Genomic DNA, 26,832 nt, shown 5'->3' on the forward strand with positions numbered 1-26,832 from the left:
TCAGCAGCTTTTTTTTTTTAAAGTTTATTTATTTTTGAGACAGAGAGAGACGGAGCATGAATGGGGGAGCGGCAGAGAGAGAGGGAGACACAGAATTGGAAGCAGTCTCCAGGCTCTGGGCCATCAGCACATAGCCCAACACGGGGCTCGAACTCACGGACCATGAGATCGTGACCTGAGCCGAAGTCGGACGCTTAACCGACTGAGCCACCCAGGCACCCCTGTATTAAAATTTTTTTAGTGTTTATTTATTTTTGAGAGAGAGACAGAAAGACAGACAGAGTGTGAGCAGGGGAGGGGAAGAGAGAGAGGGAGACAAAGAATCCAAAGCAGATTCCAGGCTCCAGCTGTCAGCATAGAGCCCATGTGGGGCTCGAACCCACGAACTGCGAGATCATGACCTGAGCTGAAGTCAGACGCTTAACTAACTGAGCCACCCAGGCGCTCCTGGTTTTTGTTTTGTTTTGTTTTTGTTTTTGTTTTTTTTTGTTTTTTTTTTTTAATTTTTTTTTTTTTAATGTTTATTTATTTTTGAGACAGAGAGAGACAGAGCATGAATGGGGGAGGGGCAGAGAGAGAGGGAGACACAGAATCGGAAGCAGGCTCCAGGCTCTGAGCCATCAGCCCAGAGCCTGACGCGGGGCTCGAACTCACGAACCGTGAGATCGTGACCTGAGCCGAAGTCGGACGCCCAACCGACTGAGCCACCCAGGCGCCCCTTTGTTTTTGTTTTTAAAGAAAATCTTCCATTATTTTTCTTACATTCCTATTTCCATTTAAATCCTTGAACATTATTTCTAAGCTAGCAGTTTTAACATTATTCTAATTCTTTCATCGCTCATTTCTGGGCTTGTTTCTATTGACTGAGATTTCTCCTCATGATCCATGTTTTTTTAATGATCCATATTTTCCTGCTTCTTCACATATGTAGTAGTTTTTTATTGGATGCTAAGCAGTGTTTGGATGCTAGAATTTCATTGTTGAGTGCTGGATTTTTTGTTTTCCTTCGAAGAGAGTCGGACTTTGTTCTTGCAAGCAATTAAGATACTTATGAATCAATTTGATTCTTCTAAAGTTTTGGGCGGGAGGCAGATCTAGGGTTATCTTTCTTCTAGGGCTAGTTTAGACAAACTACTAAGGTATGACCTTTTCAAAGTCTTTAGTGAATGCTTGTCTATACAGCATTGTCTCTTCACTCTGGCTGGTGGGAATTTCAACCATTTCTGGCCTTGTGTAATCTTTGGAAATTGTTCAGCTTAAAGTTCCCTGGCTTGTTTTTGCCTTGGGAGTTATTCTTGACTGGGGAAAAAAATGGGGAAAAAAGTGAAATTTTTTTTGTTGAATCTCACTGAGTTTCTCTCGTGCACGTGCGAATTAGTATTCAGCTGAAAGACACAAAACACTGTGTAGATTTCCGGAGCTCTTTTCCTCCATAGTGCTCACCTCTTCATTTGTCTGCCTACAAAGTCTAACTACCTTGACCTTCCTGAACTTCTGAAGTCTAACTCCTCAACTCAAGGAGAACCTCAGGCTTTGTTCAGGTTCTACCACTCCATTCCATGGAATGAAAATCCCCTCCAGAGAGAAATCTTGGACTAGAGTTGGACTCATCTTTTTGTTTTCCTTCTCTCAGAAATTAGAGTTCCATCCTGCCCAATGGCTAAAGCTTGGAAACAGTTGTTTCTTTGTATTTTGTCCTGTTTTCTGTTGTTTTTGGCAAGAGAATAAGTAGAAACCTTGGTACTCATTCATGACTGGAGGTGAACATAGTCAAAGCTAAATCTTTAAAGTTGTACTTTTCCTCATTGCGTCCCATTTTAAATAGAATCACCCTGGTTAACCTATGTAAGCATGAAGACATTTTTAATCAAACTCCGATTAAAGCTTTCATGTTTAAAAAATATCATATGCTTGTATCTATAAAACTCTAATATATGTTTTTGTTGTCATTTTTATGAGGCCAGAGTTCTTATGTCTTTCACATTGGCATAAATTTTCCTTCATTACTAATGTGAAATAATTCATTGAATTCTTATTTTTTTTTTCCATTAGGCTAGTAATTTAAAGAAGGTACTTCAAGGAATTATGAGTTATTACAATGAGGTATGAAAAACATCTGATTTGTTTAAATACCAAATCATATATGATAATTATATTGACACTAAAAAAAACTTGGATTTTAGTTTATAACATTTTACTGAAATGTAATTCATAATTAGAATATATTGTTTTTTGCCATGTTCAGAACACTCAAATTTTGTGAACATGAATAGGCTTAAACTAATATATTGGTTTGTAAAATAATGTTCCTTCTATATTGGTACTCCTGAAATTGGTTATTTTCTACAATTGAATTACTGTCATTTCTGTATGACTTGATTTTAAAAAATGCAAAGTCTGTACAAATAGATTTTTTTTTCAAATTTTTTTTTTCAACGTTTATTTATTTTTGGGACAGAGAGAGACAGAGCATGAACGGGGGAGGGGCAGAGAGAGAGGGAGACACAGAATGGGAAACAGGCTCCAGGCTCTGAGCCATCAGCCCAGAGCCTGACGCGGGGCTCGAACTCACGGACCGCGAGATCGTGACCTGGCTGAAGTCGGACGCTTAACCGACTGCGCCACCCAGGCGCCCCACAAATAGATTTTATAATTAAGTTGAAGTATTTCCTATGTAAGTATTATTTTGACATTTCTTTTCAGTGCAAGCAGCAGCAAAGGTATACTGTGAAATTATACTTTTGTGCAAGTGAAATAGAAAAAAGCAAAATGGAAGTAGTATTAAAGTCACTTTAGATAGTACATTATTCAAGTAGTTTTTTTGTTTTTTTCTTATTCAATACCATAACAAGTTTCTAATAGGGTTATTTGATATAAGAAAGTTTATTGCTTATGTTTGCAATCTTTTGGTTTGGTTTTGCCATTAAAATACTTGGTTTCTATTTTTACTCTTTTCAATTTTTTAATGTTTTCTTTATTTTTGAGAAAGAGAGAGTGCGAGCAGGGGAGGGGCAAAGAGAGAGGAAGAATCTCAAGCCGGCTATGCACTGTCAGCTCAGAGCCCAACGTCGGGCTTGAACTCACAAAACTATGAGATCACTGCCTAAGCTGAAATTAAGAGTTAGGTGCTTAACTGACTGAGCCATCCAGGCGCCCTGGTTTCTGTTTTTTAAAGTTGTCACATATTTACACTTGTAATTTTTTCCAAATAATTTTAAAGACTGAAAAATTTCAATTTACTAATGCCGAAAACTCATTTTGGAACTTTTAACATCAAGAAAATTTTTTAATTTTTTTTTTTTTCCAACGTTTATTTATTTTTGGGACAGAGAGAGACAGAGCATGAACGGGGGAGGGGCCGAGAGAGAGGGAGACACAGAATCGGAAACAGGCTCCAGGCTCTGAGCCATCAGCCCAGAGCCCGACGCGGGGCTCGAACTCCCGGACCGCGAGATCGTGACCTGGCTGAAGTCGGACGCTTAACCGACTGTGCCACCCAGGCACCCCAAGAAAATTTTTTAAAATGCTAAAAAAAGATAAGGAAAGATTAATCCATTGTATTTGTTAGATTTGCTGTTCTTTTGTAAGTGTGATGATTTATATTATGGTTTCTGTTATTCAATCATGCGTCAAAATATTATGCATATCTTTTGGCTTACGTAAATCTATTTTTGGAAAGGTGTAACTTTTGTCATAATAGATCAGGCTAGGGGTTTCTTAATCCCTTTGACAGTGGGATCAAAGGATATTGATGTAAAACCATTTTAGTTGCTGTTGGTTCGTTACTCAAAGTTTTGGGATGCTGCTTGAACTTTGCTTACTGGTTGTAGTAAATAATTATGGATATATCAGTTTGTTGATTTATCTCATGATCCTATTTATAATTTATTTTCCTTGTGATAATTAAATGTAATGAATTCTTTGTAATCTACATAAATGAGTGATCTAATTTATTGTCTCACTACTGCAGTTTTTGGGGCAGCAGATTTCTGAAGAACTCATCCCTGATTTGAACCAAATAACTGAATGTTCAGATTCTGTGGAGCTAGGGAGGTTGCTCCAGCTTATTTTAGGTTGTGCCGTCAATTGTGAAAAGAAGCAAGGTAAGTGAATTTCAATCAATTCAAAGTCAATCTGGGAATATTTACTTTCTAGGAACAACCTACATTGTTATAGAAAGTAGCCTAAAAATTCACTGTTGCATCTTGCACAAATCACCTGGAAATGTAGCCTAGGAGATCTTAATTCTATCCCTGTTCTGCCATTAATAAGTTACAAATCTTAGTTGTGCCTGGATTCTGAGATTTATATTCAGTGGCTAAATTAAATGTATTTTAGTTTAATTAATTTAATTTATAATATTCAGTGCTAGGACTTAGTGGATATTTAGTAAAAATTGTACTTGTTCATATGCTACATTTTCTGATAGAAGATAGAATCTTAGGCTGATTCAGATTTTTATAAATAAATATGCAGATACTAAGTTATAACCCAAGCTTCCTCAGATGATATTCTGCTCTTTTCAGAAGAATGCCTGTCCAGCGTATCCTCCACTTAAGCAATCTGATGACACAAATGTAATTGTTATATTGGTATATCCAAAAACAGTGACTCATATCCTAGTGAATACAAAAAGATCATTTTTGGTTGCATGTAGTGAGTGAAATATTGAATGGAACACACCAAAATTTACTTCCTTCAGAGTCTTGCATCAGTCTGGGTGGTGAGATTTTTGTTGGTGATGTCATTTTGCAGGAGTCATCCAAACTTGGTCAGTACATCACCTTTATGAGAGAATGTTGGGTGCTTAAGTTTGTAAAAAACTGTAAGCCAGGATTTTAGAAGACAAGTTCAACATTATCTATTGAAGTAATAATATGAGGCAGGTTACATTCAATAAGAACAAACTCAGGAAGGAGAAAGATAAAATATATGAAACTAATTGCTTTGTTTTTTTTAAGTTTATTTATTTATTCTGAGAGAGCTGGAGAGAGCATGAGCGGGGAAGGGACAGAGAAAGAGGGAGAGAGAATCCCCAGCGGGTTCTGTACTGTCAGCACAGAGCCTGATATGGATCTCAAACTCATGAACCATGAGATCATGACCTGAACTGAAGTCGGATGCTCAACCAACTTAACCACCCAAGCGCCCCAGAAATTAATTGCTTCTCAATAAAAAAGGACAGCGACTGGGTATCAGAAAATCTTGGTATTAGTTCATCTCTATCATCAACTAGCTATTTTTTTCTAGGGCAAGTGAGTATTTCTCCACAGGCTTTTATTTTTCAGAGATAGTGTCAAAGATCTATGTATTGGGGTTTTTTCACAAAAATAAGGAGAATTTGGTCATCAAAAATTATTAACACTTTCATAAATTTTAATTACAAATTGACAAATAGCAATTAATTTATAAATCTAGCAATTTTCTGTTATTGTGATCCTTTTTATTTTTTATTTGATTAATGCTTTGTTTCTCTTTCAGCTACTGGTTATTTATAACATCTGTTTGCTTAATTTTAGCACATTTGTCAGTTTTTTTATTGAAGTGTAATTGACATTCAATTTTATATTAGTTTCTGGTGTACAGCATATTGATTTGACACTTCTGTACATTACTCAGTGCTCACCATGGTTAGTGCAGTCACCATCTGTCTCCAATGTTATTACGGTGTTATTTACTATATTCCCTAGGCTGTACTTTCATTACTGTGACTAATTTATTTTGTAACTTTAAGTTTGCACCTCTTAATTCCCTGTATCTGTTTCACCCATTCTCCCGCTCACCCCTTCTCTAACAACCATATAAGTGAAATCATATGGTATTTGTCTTTATCTGACTGACTCCTTTCACTTACCATCATACTTTTTAGACCCATCCATTTGTTGAGAACGCCAGCTCTCATTCTTTGGCTGTGGCTGAGTAATATTCTGTCCTGTGTATGTAGACTTCTTCTTCTTTATTCATTCATCTATTGACAGATATTTGGGTTGCTTCCATACCTTGGCTATTGTAAATAATACTGCAATCAACATAGGGGTGCATGTATCTTTTCAAATTAGTGTTTACATTTTCTTTGGTTAAATACCCTGTGGTAGAATTACTGGGTTGTATAGTATTTCTGTATCTATGTTTTTGAGGAACCTCCATACTGTCTTCCACAGTAGTTGCACCATTATATATTCCTACCAACAGCACATGAGGGTTCCTTTTCCTCCACATCCTCGCCAACACTTGTTATTTCTTGTGTTTTTTATTATAGCCATTCTGACTGGTATGAGGTGATATCTTATTGTGGTTTTGATTTGCATTTCCCTGATTGTTAGTGATGTTGAGCATCTTTTCATGTACCTGTTGGTCAGTTGTATTTATTCTCTGGAAAAATGTTGGGGTCCTCTCATTCTTAAATCAGGTTGTTTGTATTTTTGGTGTTGAGCTGTAGAAGTTCATCATGTATTTTGTATATTAACTCCTTATTAGATAGATAATTTGCAGTTATCTTCTATTCAGTGGACTGTCTTGCCTCAGGAGACATATCCATAAATATGTTGCTAAGGCTGATGTTCAGGAGATTACTGCCTATGTTTTCTGTTAGGAGTTTTACGGCTTAGATCTCACAGGTTTCCCAGCACGATTTATTGGAGAGACTGTCTTTTTTCTATTGTATATTCTTTTTTTTTTCTTAACTTTTATTCATTTTTGAGAGCGAAAAAGAGAGAGGGAGAGAGAGAGAGAGAGAAAGGGACGGAGAGAGAGCGGGAGGGGCAGAGAGGAAGACACAGAATCCAAAGCAGGCTTCTGGCTCTGAGCTGTCAGCACAGAGCCCGATACGGGGCTCAAACCCACAAACCACAGGATCATGATCTGATCTGAAGTCAGATGCTTAACCAACTGAGCCTCCCAGGCACCCCTCCATTGTATATTCTTGACTTCTTTGTCATTGATTAATTGACCGGATAGGTGTGGGTATATTTCTGGGCTCTGTATCCTATTACATTAATCTATGTGTCTCTTGTGCCAGTACCAGACTATTCCAATTACCACAGCTTTGTAGTATATCTCGAAACCTGGGATTGTGATACCTCCAGCTTTGTTGTTCTTTCTCAACATTGCTTTGGCTATTCAAGTTTTTTTGTGGTTCCATACAGGTTTTAAGATTATTTATTCTAGTTCTTTGAAAAATGCTTTTGGCATTTCGATAGGGATTGCAATGAACCTGTAGGTGTTTGGGTAGTGTGGACATTTAACAATATTAATTCTTTCAGTCGATGAGCATGGTACATCTTTCCATTTGTGTCATCTTCAATTTCTTTCAGATTTCAGAGTACTGGTCTTTCACTTTATTGGTTAAATTTATTCCTAGGTATTTTATTTTGGCATAGTTGTAAATGGGATTGTTTTCTTAGTATGTTTCTGCCACTTCATTGTTAGTATGTAGAAACACACCAGATTTCTTTATATTGATTTTGTATCCTCCATCTTCACCTCATTTATTAATTGTAGTAGATTTTTGGTGGGGTCTTTAGTGTTCTCTATACACAGTAGTTTGTCATCTGCAAATAGTGATGATTTAACTTCCTCCTTACCAGTTTGGGTGCCTTTTACTTCCTTACTTTTCTGCGGTTGTCGCAGCTAGGACTTCCAGTAGTACTGTGCTGAATAAAAGTGGTGAGAGTGGACAGCCTTACCTTGATACTGATCTTAGAGGAAAAGTTTTCAGTGTTTCATCATTGAGTATGATGTTACCTGTGAGATTTTTTTATATGACCTTTATTATGTTGAGATATGTTCCCTCCAAAACTACTTCATTGAGGGTTTTTATCATAAATGGATATTGTACTTTGTCATATGCTTTTATGCATCTTTTGATGTGATCACATGGTTTTTTATCAGTCCTGTTGTTGATGTGATGTATCACATTGATGTGTGAATATTGAACCACCCTGGCCTTCCTGGAATAAATCTCACTTAATTGTGGTGAATGATCCTTAAAGTGTTATTGAATGTGTTTTGCTAATATTTTGTTGAGGATTTTGGCATCTGTGTTTGTCAGAGTTATTGGCCTGTAGTTATCTTTTTTAGTGGAGTCTTGATCTGCTTTTGGTATCACGGTAGTGTTGGCCTCATGGGATCAATTTGGAAGTTTTCCTTCCTCTTCTATTTTTTGGAATAGTTTGAGAAGAATAGGTATTAACTCTTCTTTAAATCTTTGGTAGAATTTACTGTGAAGCCAGCTGGTCCTGGACATTTGTTTATTGGGAGGTTTTTTTTTTTTTTTTAATTACTGATTCAGTTTCATTACTAGTAATAAGTCTGTTTAAATTTTCTTTTTATTCCTGATTCCATTTTGGAAAATCATATGTTTCTAGGAATTTACCCATTTCTTCTAGGTTGTGTAATTTGTTGGTATAAAATTTTTCAAAATATTCTGTTGTAATTCTTTGTATTTCTGTGGCATCAGTTACTATTTCTTCTCTTTCATTTTTGATTTTATTTATTTGACTTTTTTTTTTTTTGACTCTTGATGAGACTGGTTAAAGCTTTATCAATTTCATCTTTTCAAATAACCAGTTCTTGGTTTCATTTCATTTCTATTGTTTTTTAGTCTCTTTCCTTAATTTTACTCTAATCGTTATTTCCTTTCTTCTATTAACTTTAAGCCTTGTTCTTCCTTTTCTGGTTTCATTAGGTGTAAGATTAGGTTGTTTGGGATTTTTCTTGTTTCTTGAGATAGTCTGGTTTGCTGTAAACTTCCCTCTTAAAACAGCTTTTGCTGCATCCCAAAGATTTTGGACTCTTGTGTTTTCATTTCCATTTGTCTCCATGTATTTCCTCTGATTTCTCTGTAACCCATTGGTTGTTTAGTAGCATGTTGTTTAGCCTTCTTGTATGTGTGGGGTTTTTTTCCAGTTTTTGTTTTTAACTTGATTTCTAGTTTCATACCATTGTAGTTGGAAATGATGCTTATTATTATTTCCGTCTTCTTAAATTTATTGAGCTCTGTTTTGTATCAACATGTGATCTTTCCTGAAGAATGTTTCATGCACACTTGAAAAGAATGTGTATTATGCTGTTTTGGGATGGGATGTTTTGTATATATCTGTTCAGTCCATCTGATTAAATGTGTCATTCAAAGTCACTGTTACCTGGTTGATTTTCTGTCTGAATGGTCTATCCAATGATGTAAGTGAGATGCTAAGTCCTCTACTATTGTATTTCTGTCAGTTTCTCCCTTTATGACTGTTAGTATTTGCTTTATGTATTTAGGTGTCTCTTTGTTGGGTACATAGATATTTACAATTGTTATATCCTCTTGTTGGAATGATCCCTTTATTATTATGCAATGCCCTTCTTTGTCCCTTTGCCGCAGTCTTTGTTTTAAAGTCTATTTTATCTGATATAAGTATTGCTATCCTGGCATTTCCACCCCCCCATTCCATTTTCATGGAATATTGTTTTCCATCTCTTCACTTTCAGTCTATTTGTGTCTGTAGATCTGAAGTGAGTGTCTTGTAGGCTCATATAGATTTAACATATAGATTAGTTTTTTCTTTTTTTTAAATGTTTATTTGTTTTTGAGACAGAAAGAGCGTGAATGGGGCAGAGAGAGAGGGAGACACAGAATCTGAAGCAGGCTCCAGGCTCCAAGCTGTCAGCACAGAACCCGATGTGGGACTTGAGCCCACAAACCGTGAGATCATGACCCAAGCTGAAGTTGGATGTCCAACAAACTGAGCCACCCAGGCGCCCCTAGATGGGTCTTGTTTTCTTTTTTTTTTTTAATTTTTTTAAAATGTTTATTTATTTTTGAGAGACAGAGACAGAGCGTGAGAAGCGGAGGGGCAGAGAGAAAAGGAGTCACAGAATCTGAAACAGGCTCCAGGCTCTGAGCTGTCAGCACAGAGCTCAACGCGGGGCTCGAACTCACAGACTGTGAGATCATGACCTAACTGAAGTCGGATGCTTAACCGACTGAGCCACCCAGGCGCCCTGGGTCTTGTTTTCTTATCCATTATGTCACTCTATGTCTTTTGATTAGAGCATTTAGTCCATTGACATTTAAAATAATTATTGATAAGAATATACTTATTACCCTTTTGTTAATAGTTTTCTGATTTTTTTTTTTATAGTTCTTTGTTCCTTTCTTCTCTTGCTCTCTTGTGGTTTGATGTCTTTCTTTAGAGTTATGCTTGGATTCCTTTCTCTCTATGTTTTGTGTATCTATTATAGGTTTTTGATTTGTGGTTGCCACTGGGTTGATGTATAATATCCTGTGTGTTTGACAATTTATATTATGTTGATATTTATATTAAGTCACTTAAGTTTGAACACATTTTGAAAGCACTAAATATTTACTTCCTTCTTCACATTACATATATAATGTAATAGTTTACATCCTTTTATTTTTTTTGTATCCTTTGGCTAATTTTTGTAGATATAAATGATTTTACTGCTTTTGTGTTTCATCTCCATACTGGCTTTATAAGTAATTAATCTACTGCCCTTAAAATACATTTGCTTTTACCTGTGAAACATTTTCCCTTCATAATATTCTTACATCTGGTTATATCTTTTGTTTCCCACTTAAAGAATTCCTTTTAAAATTTCTTGTTAGGCTGAGTTAATGATGGATGAACTTGTTTAACTTTTGTTTGTCTCAGAGACCGTTTATCTTTCCTTCACTTCTCAGTGATAACTTTGTTGTGTAGCGTATTCTTGTTTGTAAGGTTTTTTCCATTCAGCTCTTTGAATATATCATGCTACTTCCTTCTGGTCTACAAAGTTTCTGCTGAAAATTCAACTGATAGCCTTATGGAATTGTCCTTATATATAACATTTTTATTTTCTCTTGCTCCTTTTAAAATTCTCTATCGTTATTTCATTTTAATTATATTTATCTTGGTGTAATCCTCCTTGTATCCATCCTGTTGGACGCTCTGTGTGCTGTCTGGACCTGGATATTTGTTTCCCCAAATTAGGCAAGTTTCCAGCTGTTATTTCTTCAAATAATTTTCTGCCTTCCTTCTATCTTCTCCTTGTGGGACCCCCTAATAATATGAATGTTATGTGTGGTAATGTTGTAGAGTTCCCTTAACCTGTTCTTCTTTTTTTTTTCTTACTTTTTTCTTTTTGCTGTTCAGCTTGGGTGCTTTCTATCACTCTGTCTTCCAGATCGCTGATTTGTTCTTTTGCATCATCAGATCTGCTGTTGATTCCCTCTAGTGCATTTTTCATTTCAGTTATTGAATTTTTCAGCCCTGACTGGTTCTTTTTTTTATATTTTCCATCTCATGAAGTTTTCACAGAGTTCATGCACTCTTTTCTCAAGTCCAGGGAGTGTCTTTGATTATCAGGCATGTTGCTTACCTCTGTTTCATTTAGCTCTTTAACCATGATTTTGTCTTGTTCTTTCATTTGGGGTATATACTTCTGTCTCCTGATTTTGTCTAACTCTCTGTGTTTATTTCTGTGTATATTAGGTAGGTCAGCTACTTCTTCTGGTCTTGAAGATAGTGGCCTGGTATGGAAAAGTGTCTTACAGCACAGTTCCTCCTGGTCATCAGAACTAGGTGCTCCAGGAGTATCCCCTACATGGGCTGCCTGTGCCCTACACTTGTGGCTGGGCCATCATAACCTTCAGCCCAGCTAGCTGCAGTCACCTGCTTTACCTGCTGTGGATGCACTGGGCAGGATTTACTCCCAGTGCTATTGAGAGGCCAGGCTGAGGCTGCCATGGGCCAGTTGGTGGGTGGGGCTAGTGGTCAGCCTAGCCACCTGCAGTTAGCCTCTATGCCACAGCTGTAAGTCTCACTGAAGAGCAGGGCTTACTCCCTGTGCAGCCAACTAAGAGGCCTAGCTGCAGGAATTGCAGCTGTGCTCATGTTTGGGATTATTTACTCACCTCCTCAGCGTTGGAGAACTATGGAGTGGGACAGGCCTGGCCAGTGCTACCTGTCAGGTGTGGCCGAGCTGGAGCTAATTTGCAGGGTTGCCTGCCAAAGCAGGCAGGTTGGGTGGGGCATGTCTGCAGGGTAGCACTGGGGCAGAGCTTGTGGCATTAGCGAGCTAGAAGGAGAGTGTTAGAACTGGCTCCCAGAAGCATCTCCTTAGTGGGGGAGGGAAGAAAAGTGGCACTAGCCAGCATTTTTCCCTGGGAGGAATCTGCAGATCCTGCCCTTCATGCACATACTCTGAGATTAGTCACTGAATTTCCTTCATGTATACCCCAGGTGCTTTTCAAACTGCTGCTTCTGTGCTGTGTCTAGGGCTGAGTTATTTAGTGTGCTGGCTCTTTAGGGGGGTGGGGGAGGATGGGACTCTGTTTCCTATTGCCTTCAGTAGGAAACTCTCTTGGCGTTGCTGATTTTTAAAGCTCCCAGTGTTAAGTCAGATATTATAGGGACTCATCAGACACAGGGTTGCCCAGTGTGGGGTCTGATCTCGCTTCTCCATTCTTGTATTGCCTATCCTGTTTGTGGTTGGTCCCACTGGGGATTTGGTTCCCAACCATGTCTTTGCCCCCCCCACCCTTTATATGTGGCCTTCTCTCTAAGACTAGCTAAGGAAGGCCTGTTTCACTAGTCTTTAGGTCATTTTCAGAGTTAGTTTTGCATAGATGTAGCTGTTGCCTTGGTGTGTCTCTGGGACAAGTTTAGCATCCTCTTACTCTGCCATCTTTTCCACATTTGTCAGTTTTAATAGTCTTTTTCAAAAAAGTAACTTTGGGCTTTCACTGTATTTTGTCTGCACTATTTAATATCTGTTCTTTTGTCTCATTTCATCTCTTTTCTTGTGAATTAATCAGTTCTTCCTATTCTAAGTTATAATTGACATTTTCAGGTGTAATTTTCCCGTGTTATGATTTTTGTTGCCTTCCATGAATTTTAATATTATTTTCATAATTTAGTTCCAAGCATTAATAGAATTTTTGTCCCCAGAATTTTGAAAGGAAATTCAATTTCAGCGTACATAAATAAAAGTTTAGCAAGTGGTAAATATAAAGAAATAGTTTCACTGTCTTGTTAAACACATCAGTGTTACCTAATTGGATTTAATTTTGGAGATATGTGGGCTCTCAGATTTTAGGAGTGAACAAATAAATGAAAAAAAAAAAACTTGCAGTAATTTAATTGAAACCTAAAATACACCCAGCATGTAAAACAGCTTCCACACCTTTATACTTTGCAATGAGAATTGATTTCGAAATGATTCCAAGGTATTGCAATAGTCTCAGTCTTGAAAGAATGAACTTGTTTGGTTAATAGTACCATATTTATCTTGGTGGGAAAAGAGATAATTTTTTTGAAGGTTTCAGCAGACTTGAAACTCTCCGTTACCCAGAAAATCCAGTTAAAGGAAATCCTTGCATTGCCTGTGCTTTCTCTACTTAACTCTTCCCCTTCCCCTCCCACTCCCCACCTAGTGGTCAGGTGCATATCAAAATCTGTCAGAATCTTTGTCCAGTTCTTGACTTCACAAATAAAAGAAAGATTTAGAGAACTTTCGGGAGTGTTCAAGGAAAATCATTTAAGCAATAAAAATATTTGAAAATAATGTTTTTTTGGAAATTTGGAATTATATGGAAATTGTTTTAGCTGGAGAACATGCCATCAAAGTTGATTATGTAAATATATGAAACACCTTATGGTTCTTCATTTCATATTGGGACAGACTTAACTTATTGCATGTGTGTTTGTGGTAAGGCATAAGGATCTCCTTCAGATAAGACTTGATGAATATTGAGTATGTGTTTATAGGAGGCTGTAGAAGTCCCTTCTTTGAAAGCCTTCCTGAAATGAACTACATAGGTGGTAAGATTTAATTCTCTGGGCTGAAGATTTAACGTTCATTTAATATGTATGAATTCATCCCATAATACTGAACATCTAAGAAGAGGGAAGAAATTGTCATAATTGTTTTAAGATTAATCATAATTTCTTCTTTTTCCTCTTATAAGAAAAGTAGAGGTTTTCTTCTTTAGGAAAAATAAAACATTTAAAATTTGGGCATTTTAATTCTGCTTATATAATTTTGGTGGACTTATTTCTTGTGGAAAAATATACTTGCATAAAGAAGTATGTGTGGTAAATGACCTTTTATACTATTAATTGAATGGCTAAAGTAACATGGGAAAGAGTAGATTCTTTTTATCATATCTGTCTTTTTTTTTAAATCACAGAACATATTCAAAATATAATGACATTGGAAGAGTCTGTTCAACATGTGGTCATGACTGCTATTCAAGAGGTAAGTTTTTATTATTTCACCTATATATGAAAATCCTAAACCTAATGACACAAAAATTATCACATAAATCTTATGGATGTATATTTTTCTACTTGTATAAACTTGCCCTTTGCAGCAGGTTTATTTACCTTAAATTAGTGTGCCTTCCTTTCTTTTCTTTCTCCAAAATATCTTAAAAAGACTTCAAGCCCAATTTTAGTACTTCTGTATTTTAAAAGATAAGTTAATATTGTCAGGTTCCCTTTTTTTTTTTTTTTAACGTTTATTTATTTTTGAGAAAGAGAGAGATGGAGCACAGCAGGGGAGGGGCAGAGAGAGAGACAGAAACACAGAATCCAAAGCAGGCTCCAGGCCCCAAGCTGTCAGCACAGGGCCTGATGTGGGGCTGCGACTCACAGACCATGAGTTCATGACGTGAGCCGAAGTCAGACACTTAATGACTGAGCCACCCAGGTGCCCCTGTCAGATTCCCTTAAATAACTTCACCTAAGCAGGATAAACAACCTCTGACCAGATAGGAATCTTTATTTTTTCTTTTTTTTCTGCCAATTAGAGTAGTCTTTCTTGAAATTTTAAAGCATGTGTGTAAACATATCTTATATTCATTTTCAGAATGGAGAAACTGTGAGCAAATATGGTGATAGGTTTGGGAGTCAGGTAGCCTGGGTTCAAGCGAATCTAGATGTGTAGGTTGAACCAGAACGGTTCAGAATTCACGTGGTACATGTTGATTCTTAACATCAGACTGAAGTGCAGGGTAGAGGATGTCCAACGGGAGGTAGAATGAGGAATTAGTGAGTACAAGCAGTTTGACAGGGGCATGATTTGGAAGGAGGCATCTCACAGGAGGTTAGCAGTGTGTGCTCTGAGTTTGCATTGTTGACTTGAATTTAAAGCATCATAGTACAGGGGCGCCTGGGAGGCTCAGTCAGTTAAGCATCTAACTTCGGCTCATGTCGTGATCTCACGGTTTGTGGGTTCGAGCCCTGCATTGGGCTCTGTATTGAAAGCTCAGAGCCTGGAGCCTGCTTTGGATTCTGTGTGTCCCTCTCTCTCTGCATCTCCCCTACTATCTCTGTCTCTCTCTCTCTCTCTCTCACAAATTGAATAAATATTAAAATAAAAACGAAAAGAAAAAACATCACAGTACATATATCTGTGTTTCATATGCAAAAAGGTTACCTTTATAAGATTTTTTTTTCCATATAATTGTAACTCCTACTTTTAAAATGACTTCTCAAATTAGGAATTTTGCTATATCACTCATTTAAAGGCTGTATTTTAAAAGTGTTAATTTTATGGGAGAATCTTTTTTTTATTATTATTTGATGTGTTCAGTGTTATTCAGTAGTTCATCTTTTAGAACTTAGATTACAATTTTTCAGCATACAAGTATTTTAAATTTATCTGTGCATTTCAAGTACACTTTACTCCTGATGTCCCCACTGATGTAATAGTTGAAATGTTGTGTTATTTAGCTTAAGTCTCTAATAAAGTTTTTATTTAAATAATATTCTAAGGATCATCAAGGGAAACTAAATATAAAGCATTTTACTGCCCTTTTAAGTAAACTTATTTTTACTTCATAACTTAGTCTCTTTATTGTACTTAACATTGCTACTTTAATTTCCTAGTTGATGAGTAAAGAAATAGTGAGCTGTCCCACAAATGATGCTGTCGGAGAATTAGAGCAACAGGTAAGTATCTTAGTATGTGGGGAGAGTATTGAAAACAGTCATGCAGTTCCTTAGCCAGTTACTATCATAAGGCTTACATAGGCGAACATATGCAAGAATATTCTCCTCCATGAAATGTAGCTTGTTTATCCTATAATATCTCAATTGAATATTATTATGAATTCCTTCATGAATGCAAGTAGTGTTGGTTTCCAAAAGTTTTTATGATCATGTTCAGAGATGAGTGACATTGAACTTTCCTTCCAAAACTTCTGATATATATGTGGCTCATGCTAGATGATTGCACAGTTAAGTAGCAGACAGTTGAAAAAATTCTGCTAAGTTGTCATTTATCTAATATGATAATTTTTGTCGTGTTGCTGTCCTCTCTCCTGATTGTGAAGAAACAGCTCCGTGACCCTGCGCTCAAGTCCCCTTTCCCCAGTTCTAGGTTCTCTTGCATGCTGGTTCACACGGGGGAGGGCACTCTCCTGGACTGTGGGGAGGGGCACAGAGACAGGCCGTTGCATCTAGTGCTTTTCCTGCTCTACTTTGGAACACCTGTTTTTCATAAGTGTCACCAGGCATCTCACCAAGTATTCCAAACTAAAATTTTCCTAAGAAATTTCTATTTGAATTTAAACACTGTTTTTTCTAAATTTTGTGTAATGAAATTAAACAACATCCTCTAATATTCTGCTGTTTGAACATTTCATAAGGAGTGATGCGTGAAAGGGGAAAAGGTTAGCACTCCCTGTCACAAGGCTGGAAGAGGCCCTCCGGCCTGCCAGCACACAGCTCAGTTAAGGCCTTGTCACCCCCTTCAGGGCATCTAACCATCGTTTTGTTGTTGAATCACTGTATGATGTATGTCACTAATATAACATTCTATGTTAGTGATACTTCAGGTTTTTTTTAAAAAATGCACATTGAACCAGAAAACAAAATTTTTTTTCATGAAGATTTACCTAAAATTTTATTTCTGTGGGACCTTTGCTTTAAATATTAATGAGATGGTGTAAATATTCACACAGAAACAACAAACTGAGACTTATTTGTTAATAGATAAAATTTTCTAATGTTTTTGTTTAAATTCCAGTTCGTTGATATACAGTGTGACATTAGTTTCGGGTGTACAATTTAGTGATTCAATTCCATGCCACACTCGGTGCTCACCACAAGTGCTCTCCTTAATCCCCACCACCTGTGTCCCCCATCCCCCCACCCACCTCCCCACTGATAACCATCAGTGTGTTCTCTGTAGTTAGCTTATAAAACTCAGCACCCAAAAAACAAATAATCCAGTTTAAAAATGGGTAGAAGACATGAATAGGTATTTTTCCAAAGAGGACGTGCAGATGGCCAACAGACACATGAAAGGGTGCTCAACATCCCTGATCATCAGGGAAACTCAGACTAAAACAATAATGAGTGCCCTTCTTTACTGCAGCATCCATGCAGCTGAGCTCTGTTAGAGAAAAGCACAGCCATTTATTTGAATTGAGGTCACTATAGATGCATGGTTTCCATCTGCAGTTAAGTCTTCATCATTGTTTTATACTAATCAGCACCTTCTCCCATGACCAAACACCTTTTTCACACAACTGTCCATTTGCGTCTGGTCACCCTCTTAAAATCTTCCCCCTCACTCTGACTAGTAGTCGCTTATTTATTGACTGTCCACTACCTCCCAGAGACCCTGTGCCGACTGCTTTTCCTATGCTGTCTAATTTGCATAGTAACCCTAGAAAGGTTCAAATGGAGACTTAAAGAGAGTAGACTTGTTGATGAATTTGAATGTCCGTGTCTATGTGTACATACACATATTTTTCAACTTGTGTCAGAACACATCTTTCTAAGAGTCAGAACGTTTTCTGTTTCAGCTTAAAAGGGCCTTGGAAGAACTTCAAGAAGCACTAGCGGAAAAGGAAGAACTGAGGCAAAGGTGCCAAGAACTGGATATGCAGGTGCAGAAGAGAAACCCATCCGAGGGAAACTTCCTCTTTAAGTTTATGGAGGTTTTATTGTAAATAATTCATTGGCACAGTGGCTTGGAGGAGGGGTTCCATTCCAGGGAGGGAAATTTTAAAGTGTTTGTTATAGGCTTGAACATTCAAGCATGAACTTCCTAGTTACTTTTCTCTTTGAGTTGAAAATTGGTGATTATTTCTTTGAGAAAATCATTTTAATTGTGGAATTTCAAGTATTTAGATGAGCCCTTAGTTTCTTTTGTAAAAAGGAGAAATTCAAGTATCTACTGCATAGAGCGAATATTTAAATGAGGTCATTTATGGAAGTATTTAGAAGTGCTTTTCTCCCCTTCCCAGTTAAATGCAGGTACCAAGTTTGTTTTGCTAACATGTACATGTATCTGAATCCATGTGTATATAATTCTTATATTCACATGTATGTACGTGTTAGCAAAATAAACTCGGCATGAGAGACAATAGTTAACGTTTAATAGGGTAGATGGTCACACTAGCCCACCTATATTCAGATGGTTGTATCCTCTCAAACAAATTACTTAATTTCTTTATAGTTCAGTTTTCTCTCTTGAGAAGTGTTGTGATAATAGTGTGTATCTCCCAGAGTGTTTTTATGAGGATTAAATGAGTTACTATGCATTAAGCACTTAGAGTAGTACCTGACGCACATAAGCACTATGTGTATTTGCGCGTATTGTTGTTATTGTTATATGAAAAGTGCAAACGCACAAGTTATGCAGTAAGTCTTAAAAAATTATGCAAAAGGGTAAGTGTACTGGTATAATGTGCTAAATGTAAATTGCACGTTTTTGTTCAAATAATGAGTTACATAAATAATTTACTCTCTGAAAAGTAAGAAGACAAGGAACAAGGGTTGTGAGGCATCATCCTGGCTTGATGAGATAAAGATCTAGACTGACAGGGCTGGGTAATATTTCTAATCCATAAAGGCTTGCACATAAGGAAAAGAGAAGTGACTAGGTCACAGTGACTCAGCTACTTAGGACAGTGACAGCACTGCAGTTCTGGTCTTTTAACGTCATTCTTTAAAAAATCAGTCCCTCTGTGTTTGAAAAGAGTTAATGTTTATATTTGAACAAAGCCAGTACCTCAAAATTAGGGGGCTTTCTATATGTTCTTCTTTCATGTTTCTTGGCCACAGTTATGTCACACGTTACAACAATTGCATACACACATACAAAGCATCTGAGATGTGGTATTGCCAAATAGGATCTTATTCACTTGCCAGAATACCTGATATAAAGAACAGAGGATTGAATCATTCAGGCCTTAGCAGTCTTATGTAGGATCTCTGTACATTTTCTAGAAATTCTTATTTGATAAAGAACACACAATTCTATGTTAGAAGATGTGTTTGTTATACACAGTGAAGAGCATGTGATCACCTGATTTTAGCAGTAAAGTACAGACAACTCAAGTTTTAGCATTTTGATTCTAGTATTAAAATAGAATCAACCCTCAGATTATCTGCACACAGGAAATGAATGATTATATAATGGAACAAAAAGTAATTAATTAACAACATAGAATCCACATAGGTTCACATGACATATATCCCAATTTTATAAGGGACATTTTTTTTTCATTTTTTTTTAATGTTTATTCATCTTTGACAGAGACAGAGACAGAACACGAGCAGGGGAGGGGCAGAGAGAGAGGGGGGTGTAGAATCCGAAGCAGGCTCCAGGCTCTGAGAGCTGTCAGCACAGAGCCCTACGTGGGGCTCAAACCCACGGACTGTGAGATCATGACCTGAGCTGAAGTCGGACGCTCAACCAACTGAGCCACCCAGGCGCCCCATAAGGGAATTTGTTTTTGAGAAATCTTTACTTTTAATCATATGTTACTTGAGAGTTGTTTTTGAATTGGGGCAGAGGGGATTGTTTTAATACCTGACCAAATGTAGCAAAAAAAGAAAAATAAGCTGCACAGAAATGCACCAAGGACAGGTAAACAAGAAAAAGGACGTAACTTGTGAAGTCAAAAAACCGACAGTCAAGGAAGGAAGCAGGCATGTGACGTTGACAGAAGTGCTGCATAGCGAGCATCTGTTCTCCTTTCCTCATCCCTGACCCACGCAGGGGGATCCACGGGAATCTCGATACTTCTCCCTGCGGTCTACACAGGAGAGTCACCCTTTGATTCTTTTGTTTTCTTTCACTGGACTGGAGAGGAGCAGCTAAGACACTACGGGCCTGACTCCTGATAGGCAGTCTGTAGAGCTACACACTGCACTGGGGAGAGGGCTGATGTCCAAAGGATTTCCTCCCTGGGAGTGGGAGACACTGCTCAGCACTCTGGTGGAAGGTATTTAAACCTCAGAAGTGAGAGTGTAGCCCAGGTGTCGTAAAGACTGCGCCTTGCCTCAGCTTGCCCCCTCCTTCCCTGACCATTCCCAAGGCTGTGGAATGGTGTGGAGGGAGAACAGCCTCCACCATAATGAGAGAGGAAGGCACACTGGATCTTCAGTAGAGTGGAGACGTGTCGAGGAGTCTTCAGCCCACACTGGAACATCCGGTGTATCCTGACTGCCAACAAAGCACGAGTTAGATGGAAAGAATAGAAGCGTGACATCCGTGCAAACAGTGCAGACTAAAGTGCACGTAAAAGACTTCAGTCGAGCTTAGAAAAATAAAGTTTGCTTCATGTTGTGGAACAGCTTCCTCAGAACACATCAGTAAAAAAGATGGGGCGTGAAGACAACAAAGTGAGGTTTAAAAGAAAATTGCAGATGCACAGAAACTAATCACCGAATAATGGGAAACACTAGGCTTTATCCTAGGTAAGCCATTGAACTTCATGAATAGGAGAAGAACGAGTCCTTGGTTGTTCAGGTAGAAGAGGCAAATCACCCACAAAGACCAGACCATCAGGCTTCCCTACAACTTCAGTACCAGAATTTGGAAGAGCAGTATCTACCGAGTGCTTAGGGAGGCGGCATCGTGGCCAGATGAAGAGCTCAGATGCAGACTCACGAGCTGTTCTTGAAAAAACTTCTTGTTGACGGAGTCTAGCTAGCAAACATGTTTTAATCGAAATAAAGAATGCAAGAGTGGAGATTCTGTGGGGAAGGATCTGGTGAAGCTTGAATCCTTTCAAATATAGAACTGTGTTGGTTCTGTGCAAATTATGGTCATAAATTCTGATTCAGTAAATCAGGAGGCAGGTCTGATTATGTGTACTTAAAAAAGAAAGAAGAACTCCACATGATATTTGGATGTGAAGTTTTGAGGAACTCCGTTCCAATCAGGATATTATGGGACCTTCAGGCAAGTTGTGACGTTTGCCAGTAGTTCTTATTCTGCCCTTCCAGCCACCATTCGTGACCCCCGGCAGCAGTCGGATGCAGTCCTTCACTTGCTGCGGTAATAATGCCGTAGCAGTGGTCAGCCATTCTTGCCTGGGGTATGTTAGAGAAGACATGTTCCTGTCCACCATTGTACAAGATACGTTTATATCTGAGGCAGTGATTTTCAAACTTTAATGTGATGACATTTTTATTTATTTTTTTAAGTGGGCTTCGTGCCCAGTGCAGAGCCCAATGTGGGGCTTGAACTCATGACCCTGAGATCAAGACCTCAGCTGAGATCATGAGTTGGATGTTTAACCAACTGAGCCATCCAGGCAACCCATATATTTGTTTAAATAAGCAAATAGGACACAAGTGTTACGTTAAATCTGGGTAATGTAAGAAAATGGCGTGGTTTTTTTTTTTTTAGCTTTTTGAATTTTTCTGTCTCATTTTTAAATAATTCGACACAGCAACAAAGAGAGAAACAAAGAAATAGAGAAGAAAAATAAAAACAGAGAAGGATAAAGGCAGGTACATAATGAACCTATGGAACTTGTTAAAGATGTGTAGAACCACCACTGGACATTCTGGGTCATAGATGGGAGGGAGGGTGTGCAAGGAATTTGCATGTTTACTACCTTCTCCTTCACGTCTGTGGTTAAAGGTAGCTCTGGAGCCACACTGCGAAACATGGATAGGACCCAGGTTGGTTACACCAGGTGTTGAAAACTGAATTTGCCCTTACCTACCTTATTTATGTGGTTCTTACACAGGTTGGAAGACTGAGGGTATTGTTTCTCTTTTGTGGATCTTTTTGTGACACCCTCTTCCCTCCAGCTAGAATGTGATTTTCTTTTCTTTGTGTCCCATGTCCTACCCTATGATGTTTCCACCAAAGCACTTTGAACATTTCCTGTTGTGTAATTATTTACATTTTTACCATAAGGATGCTAAGGGTACAAACTCTCCTCCTTTTTCATATCTCAGTCATTTAGGGTTGTACATGACAGGTAATAGTCACTAAATGGCTTGCTTGGCAAGGATAGATACATGCATTGAATTTAGGGAGAAAAATTGCTTTCTCCCGTAGTCTTCCCGGGAAGACTTTTCTGAGCCTTTGTGTTGGTCATTGCCCATTGGTCGTTGTGTTGGTCAAAGGCAAGTATTTGTAACTTGCCTATATGGTGTTGAAGGCACTCACTTGCTTTTAATTTCCTATTAGTAGCTCACTGTGTCGGTATACAGCCTCCTTCACATAACTGGGTTGAATTAATTACATCTATTGAAAAAACAATCGCAAACCTATGTAGTAATATGTTCAAAATCATAATAGGGCAACTTTTTTTCAAAGGAAGCTTAATATAATCATACGTAAACTTCTGGTCTTACATATGACCAGGTTACAGCCTTTTAAAAAGGTTTTAAAAGATGTTTTTAAATGGAAAAGAAAAAGAACTGAAGCAAATCATGTTTGTTGCATTAATATGTAAGTAAAGTGAAAATGTATCAGGTACTGATATCGATGTGATTCTAAATTTTTAGCCATTTTAAATTATAAGCAAACAGTCACAATGTGCAAATGGATTTAGTTCAGCTTTTTGTTACTGATTCATTAACCAAATAATGTGCTTGTCTCTGAAGACATGATATGTAACTGATAATTTTCTGCTGTGAACCTAAAATAACTTGTGCATGTGTGTGTATTTTAGCTTATTAGGTAACAGCATCCTAATAGTAAATTTATAACTAAAAGAGGAACAAATTAATTTTTCAAAGCTTATCAGTACATCAGATTTTAAAGACTCAGAAAAATTTTCTTACCGAAACTAGGGCAAGCATAACATTTTGAAGATATTCTCCTTGTATGTTTTAAGTCGGTTTTCTCTGTAGTAACCAAATTACTTTGATTTCTTTTGTTTGACTCAAACATCCTAGACCCCTAGGGTCTAGGATCCAGCTTTGGAAGGATCCTTAGAAATTATGTTGTCTGATTGACCAAGCTAATTTAATGGCTTGGTCACATAGCAGTGTGGGGCTCTGGGCTCTTAAGTTTTTTTGCTATTGATGCTTATATTTGTGTATTTGTTTTTTAGGTGACTGCACTTCAAGATGAAAAGAACTCATTAGTTTCTGAGAATGAGATGATGAATGAAAAACTTGACCAGTTGGATGGATCTTTTGATGATCCAAATACAATGGTTGCAAAAAAGTATTTTCATGCACAGTTACAACTAGAACAATTACAGGAAGAAAACTTCAGGTAGCATTTTTAGTAAAAACCATTCCATGGATTTCTGTTAAACCAGGAGTTAAGAAGTCCTATCAGTGATGAATTATTAAGCATTTTATAGTGTGCTATAGCATGCTATAACTTTATAGTATGCTTAGAACACTGAAAATAGAAGCTCTGAAAATATCAAATGGTGTAAATAGTTCCTGCCTTCATGGGGCTTGCAATCTAGTTAGGCAAGTGGGATATGTGTATAAAAAGAAAACAGTTCAAAATAATTTGTGATTAGGGCCAAATAAAGGCCATAGGCAAGTCCAATAGGAGTTTAAGGGAATGACTGCTGAGATCTGGGGGAAATGGGGTGTTTCTTACATAGGAGAGGGAACCTGATAATAAATGGAAAAAATGGAAATCTTAACCTAAAGAGGTGCTTTCTATTTAAATTTTTGTATTTTTTCTTTGAAAAAAAAGGTGGTGTACATCTTTATTTTTTATTTATTTTTTTAAATGTTTTTTAATGTTTATTTATTTCTGAGACAGAGAGCATGAGTGGGGGAGGGGCAGAGAGAGAGGGAGACACAGAATCTGAAGCAGGCTCCAGGCTCCGAGCTGTCAGCACAGAGCCCAACACAGGGCTTGAACTCACAAACCGTGAGATCGTGACCTCAAGCCGAAGTTGGTCGCTCAACCTACTAAGCCACCCAGGCGCCTCACATCCTACCTTTAATAAACACTGTCTCTTGTGTGCTAGTAGCCTAGCCTTGGACTCTATAAGGCCTTGGGAAGAGGCAGTCTAATTGTACTGTATGTATTTTTTGTTACTTTTTTAAAATATAATTTCAAACAAACACAGTAACACTTGCAAGAATAGCACAAAAAACTCCTTTATATCTTTTGCTCAGATTCTGCAGTAGTTTGGCAGTGTTTTCCATTTGTTTTAGCGGTCTCTCTACATATTCTTACAGATGCATATATTTTTTCCTGAACCACTTGAGAGTACACTGGAGACATGCACTTTTATCCCTGTATACTTTGGCATACATTTCCTAAAACAAGAATACTTTCTTATAAACCACAGTGTAGTGATTAAAATTAGGGAATTTGCCATTGATACATATTACCATCTAATCCACAGATTGTATTCAAATTCCAGTAGTTGTTTCATTGTCCTGTAGAGCTATTTTTTTTCCCGTTTCAGAATCCAATCCAGGATCATGCATTGCATTTAGTATTATTCTTACTCAATGGACTACACATCCATTACTGTCATCAGTTATTTGATGCTGGAATTATCCCAGATTCGACCACTGGGAATCCTTTCAATTGGCCCTTGTGTCCTTTCCAACCTGTCGCTATCCTTTGAGCACGTTCTTACTTTCCTGCACAACAAAATATTCTAGACTCATTCTCCTTCTTTCCAGACTCTGCAGTCAGCCATTTCTCCAAGGATTTTTAATTCCTTCTAGTGGAGAATGTTATTTAGAAACAAAGACCTGTGCTCCAAATGAGTGTTTTGGTCCTTGCTTCTAGGCCACTTTGGAGTACAGAGCTAGGAAATACACTAGCACAGGTTCCTACGACCGACGTTCACACTTGCCTGTGTCCACACGCTGGAATATACACATGTCTGCATTTATTCTATTTCTCAGTATGAACAGTGAGTTCATATTGACATCTTTCCTTTTAGTCCCCTGTCTTCGGGGTTCATTCTGATCTGCACTTCCATATTGTCAACTCCTCTAGTGGTGAGAAACCTGGCTCCCATTTTCCTGAACATATATTCTCATATACTTAATCCTAAAACACATAGAAAGCAATTTAAGAATTGCAGTCTTACCTTTTTAATACAAAATATTATTAGACTTCAGTATGTTTATGGTTCTTTTACAAGGTAACATTTACATGTTGTGAAATGAAAAAATACTGTGTCCAATTTAATGTGCTAACAAAGGCATACATTTGTGTTATCACACTTTTATCAATATATAGTTCATTTCAATCACTGAAAAAAGTTCTTTTATGCTTCTTCCCAGTCAACCCCTACCTCCCAGAGGCTAATTACTCTTCTGAGTATTTTTCAGCATTGGTTAGTTTTCTCTAATCTAGAGCATCATATAAATTGAATAATGCAGCATGAACTTCTTGGTGATTGGCTTCTTTTGCTCAGCATTTTTGTGAGCTTCATTTATGTTTTGAATGTATCTGTAATTTATTTTTTATTGCTAAGTAGTATTCAAATATTTGGAATTATTCTACATTATACCACACTTTTATTTATCCATTTCCCTTTAGATGGGCATTTTGGGTTTCCCAATTGGGGTTAATATAAGTAAAACTAGTCTGAACATTATAATACAAGACTTTTTAAAGACATATGTTTTCTTATTTCCCATTGGTAAATATATACAGCAGTATTGCTGAGTTATGCACTAGCTGTTTAATTGTGAAAGATACTGCCAAACCGTTTTCCAAAGCGGCGATAACATTTTATACTCTATGAGCAGAGTTTGCTGCTTATTGCTCTAGTTGTTCTGTCTGGTAGGATATTTTGTTCTTATCTGTCTTTTTAACTTTAAACATTTCAGGGAAAATGTAGTAGTATTTCATTATGGCTTTAATTGGCATTTTTCTGACAACAAATGATGTGATAAGCCCCTTTTCAAGTGCTTATTGGCAATATATCTTACTTTGTGAAGTGTCTCTTCACACTGTTGAGCTGTTTTTAAATTGGGTTGTTTGTCATTATCAATTCGTTGTAGGAGGTTTTAAAAATTTGGGTACAAATCCTTTTGTCAGATATATGCATAGTAATATTTCACTCATTCTGTGACTTGCCTTTTCATTTTTTAAATGGGGTCTTTCAAAGAGGAAAAGTTCTTAACTTAGATGATGTCTGATTTATCAATATTTTTAATATTAGTGTTTTTTTGTGTATTGTCCAAGAAATCTTTGTCTACTTCCATGCCATGAAGATACTCTCTATTATGCTCTTCTAGAAACTTCACAGTTTTATCTTTTACATTTAAGGCTATAGTCCATCTTGAATTGTTTTCTAAAACAATGGTTTAAGGTATAGAGGTCAAGCTTTATTTATTTTTATTTTTTATTTATTTTGTTATTTTTTATTTGTTATATTTGTTATGTTATTTGTTATGTTATTTGTTATTATTTGTTTATAACAAATAAACAAATATTTGTTATTTTGTTATTTGTTATTTATTCATGTGAGATCATGACCTGAGCCAGAATCAAGAGCTGGACACTTAACCAACTGAGCCACCCAGGCGTCCCTAGTTTTATTTTTGTTTTCCATATGGATATCTAGTCATTACAGTTGCATCATTGAAGATATTTTAATTTTACTCCACATTGCTTTGTATCTTC

At 37.2% G+C, this 26,832-nt stretch overlaps 1 protein-coding gene and 1 non-coding gene across 2 annotated transcripts in view; both read left to right on the forward strand.

Annotated features, from left to right (window-relative positions):
• HOOK1 (hook microtubule tethering protein 1) overlaps window positions 1–26,832 on the forward strand; it is a 72,870-nt gene that overhangs the window by 17,759 nt on the left and 28,279 nt on the right. The window contains exons 4-9 of the mRNA XM_030325270.2: window positions 2,053–2,103; window positions 3,971–4,103; window positions 14,177–14,244; window positions 15,879–15,941; window positions 17,804–17,887; window positions 23,312–23,478. Coding sequence (XP_030181130.1) covers window positions 2,053–2,103; window positions 3,971–4,103; window positions 14,177–14,244; window positions 15,879–15,941; window positions 17,804–17,887; window positions 23,312–23,478 — 566 coding nt within the window. The remainder of the gene's footprint in view (window positions 1–2,052; window positions 2,104–3,970; window positions 4,104–14,176; window positions 14,245–15,878; window positions 15,942–17,803; window positions 17,888–23,311; window positions 23,479–26,832) is intronic.
• On the forward strand, window positions 16,642–16,768 carry LOC115522667. The gene has a single exon (XR_003971553.1). It is a non-coding gene; the product is annotated as a U6atac minor spliceosomal RNA (small nuclear RNA).

The sequence above is a fragment of the Lynx canadensis genome, chromosome C1 (genome assembly GCF_007474595.2).
Source record: "Lynx canadensis isolate LIC74 chromosome C1, mLynCan4.pri.v2, whole genome shotgun sequence".
Lineage (NCBI taxonomy): Eukaryota > Metazoa > Chordata > Mammalia > Carnivora > Felidae > Lynx > Lynx canadensis.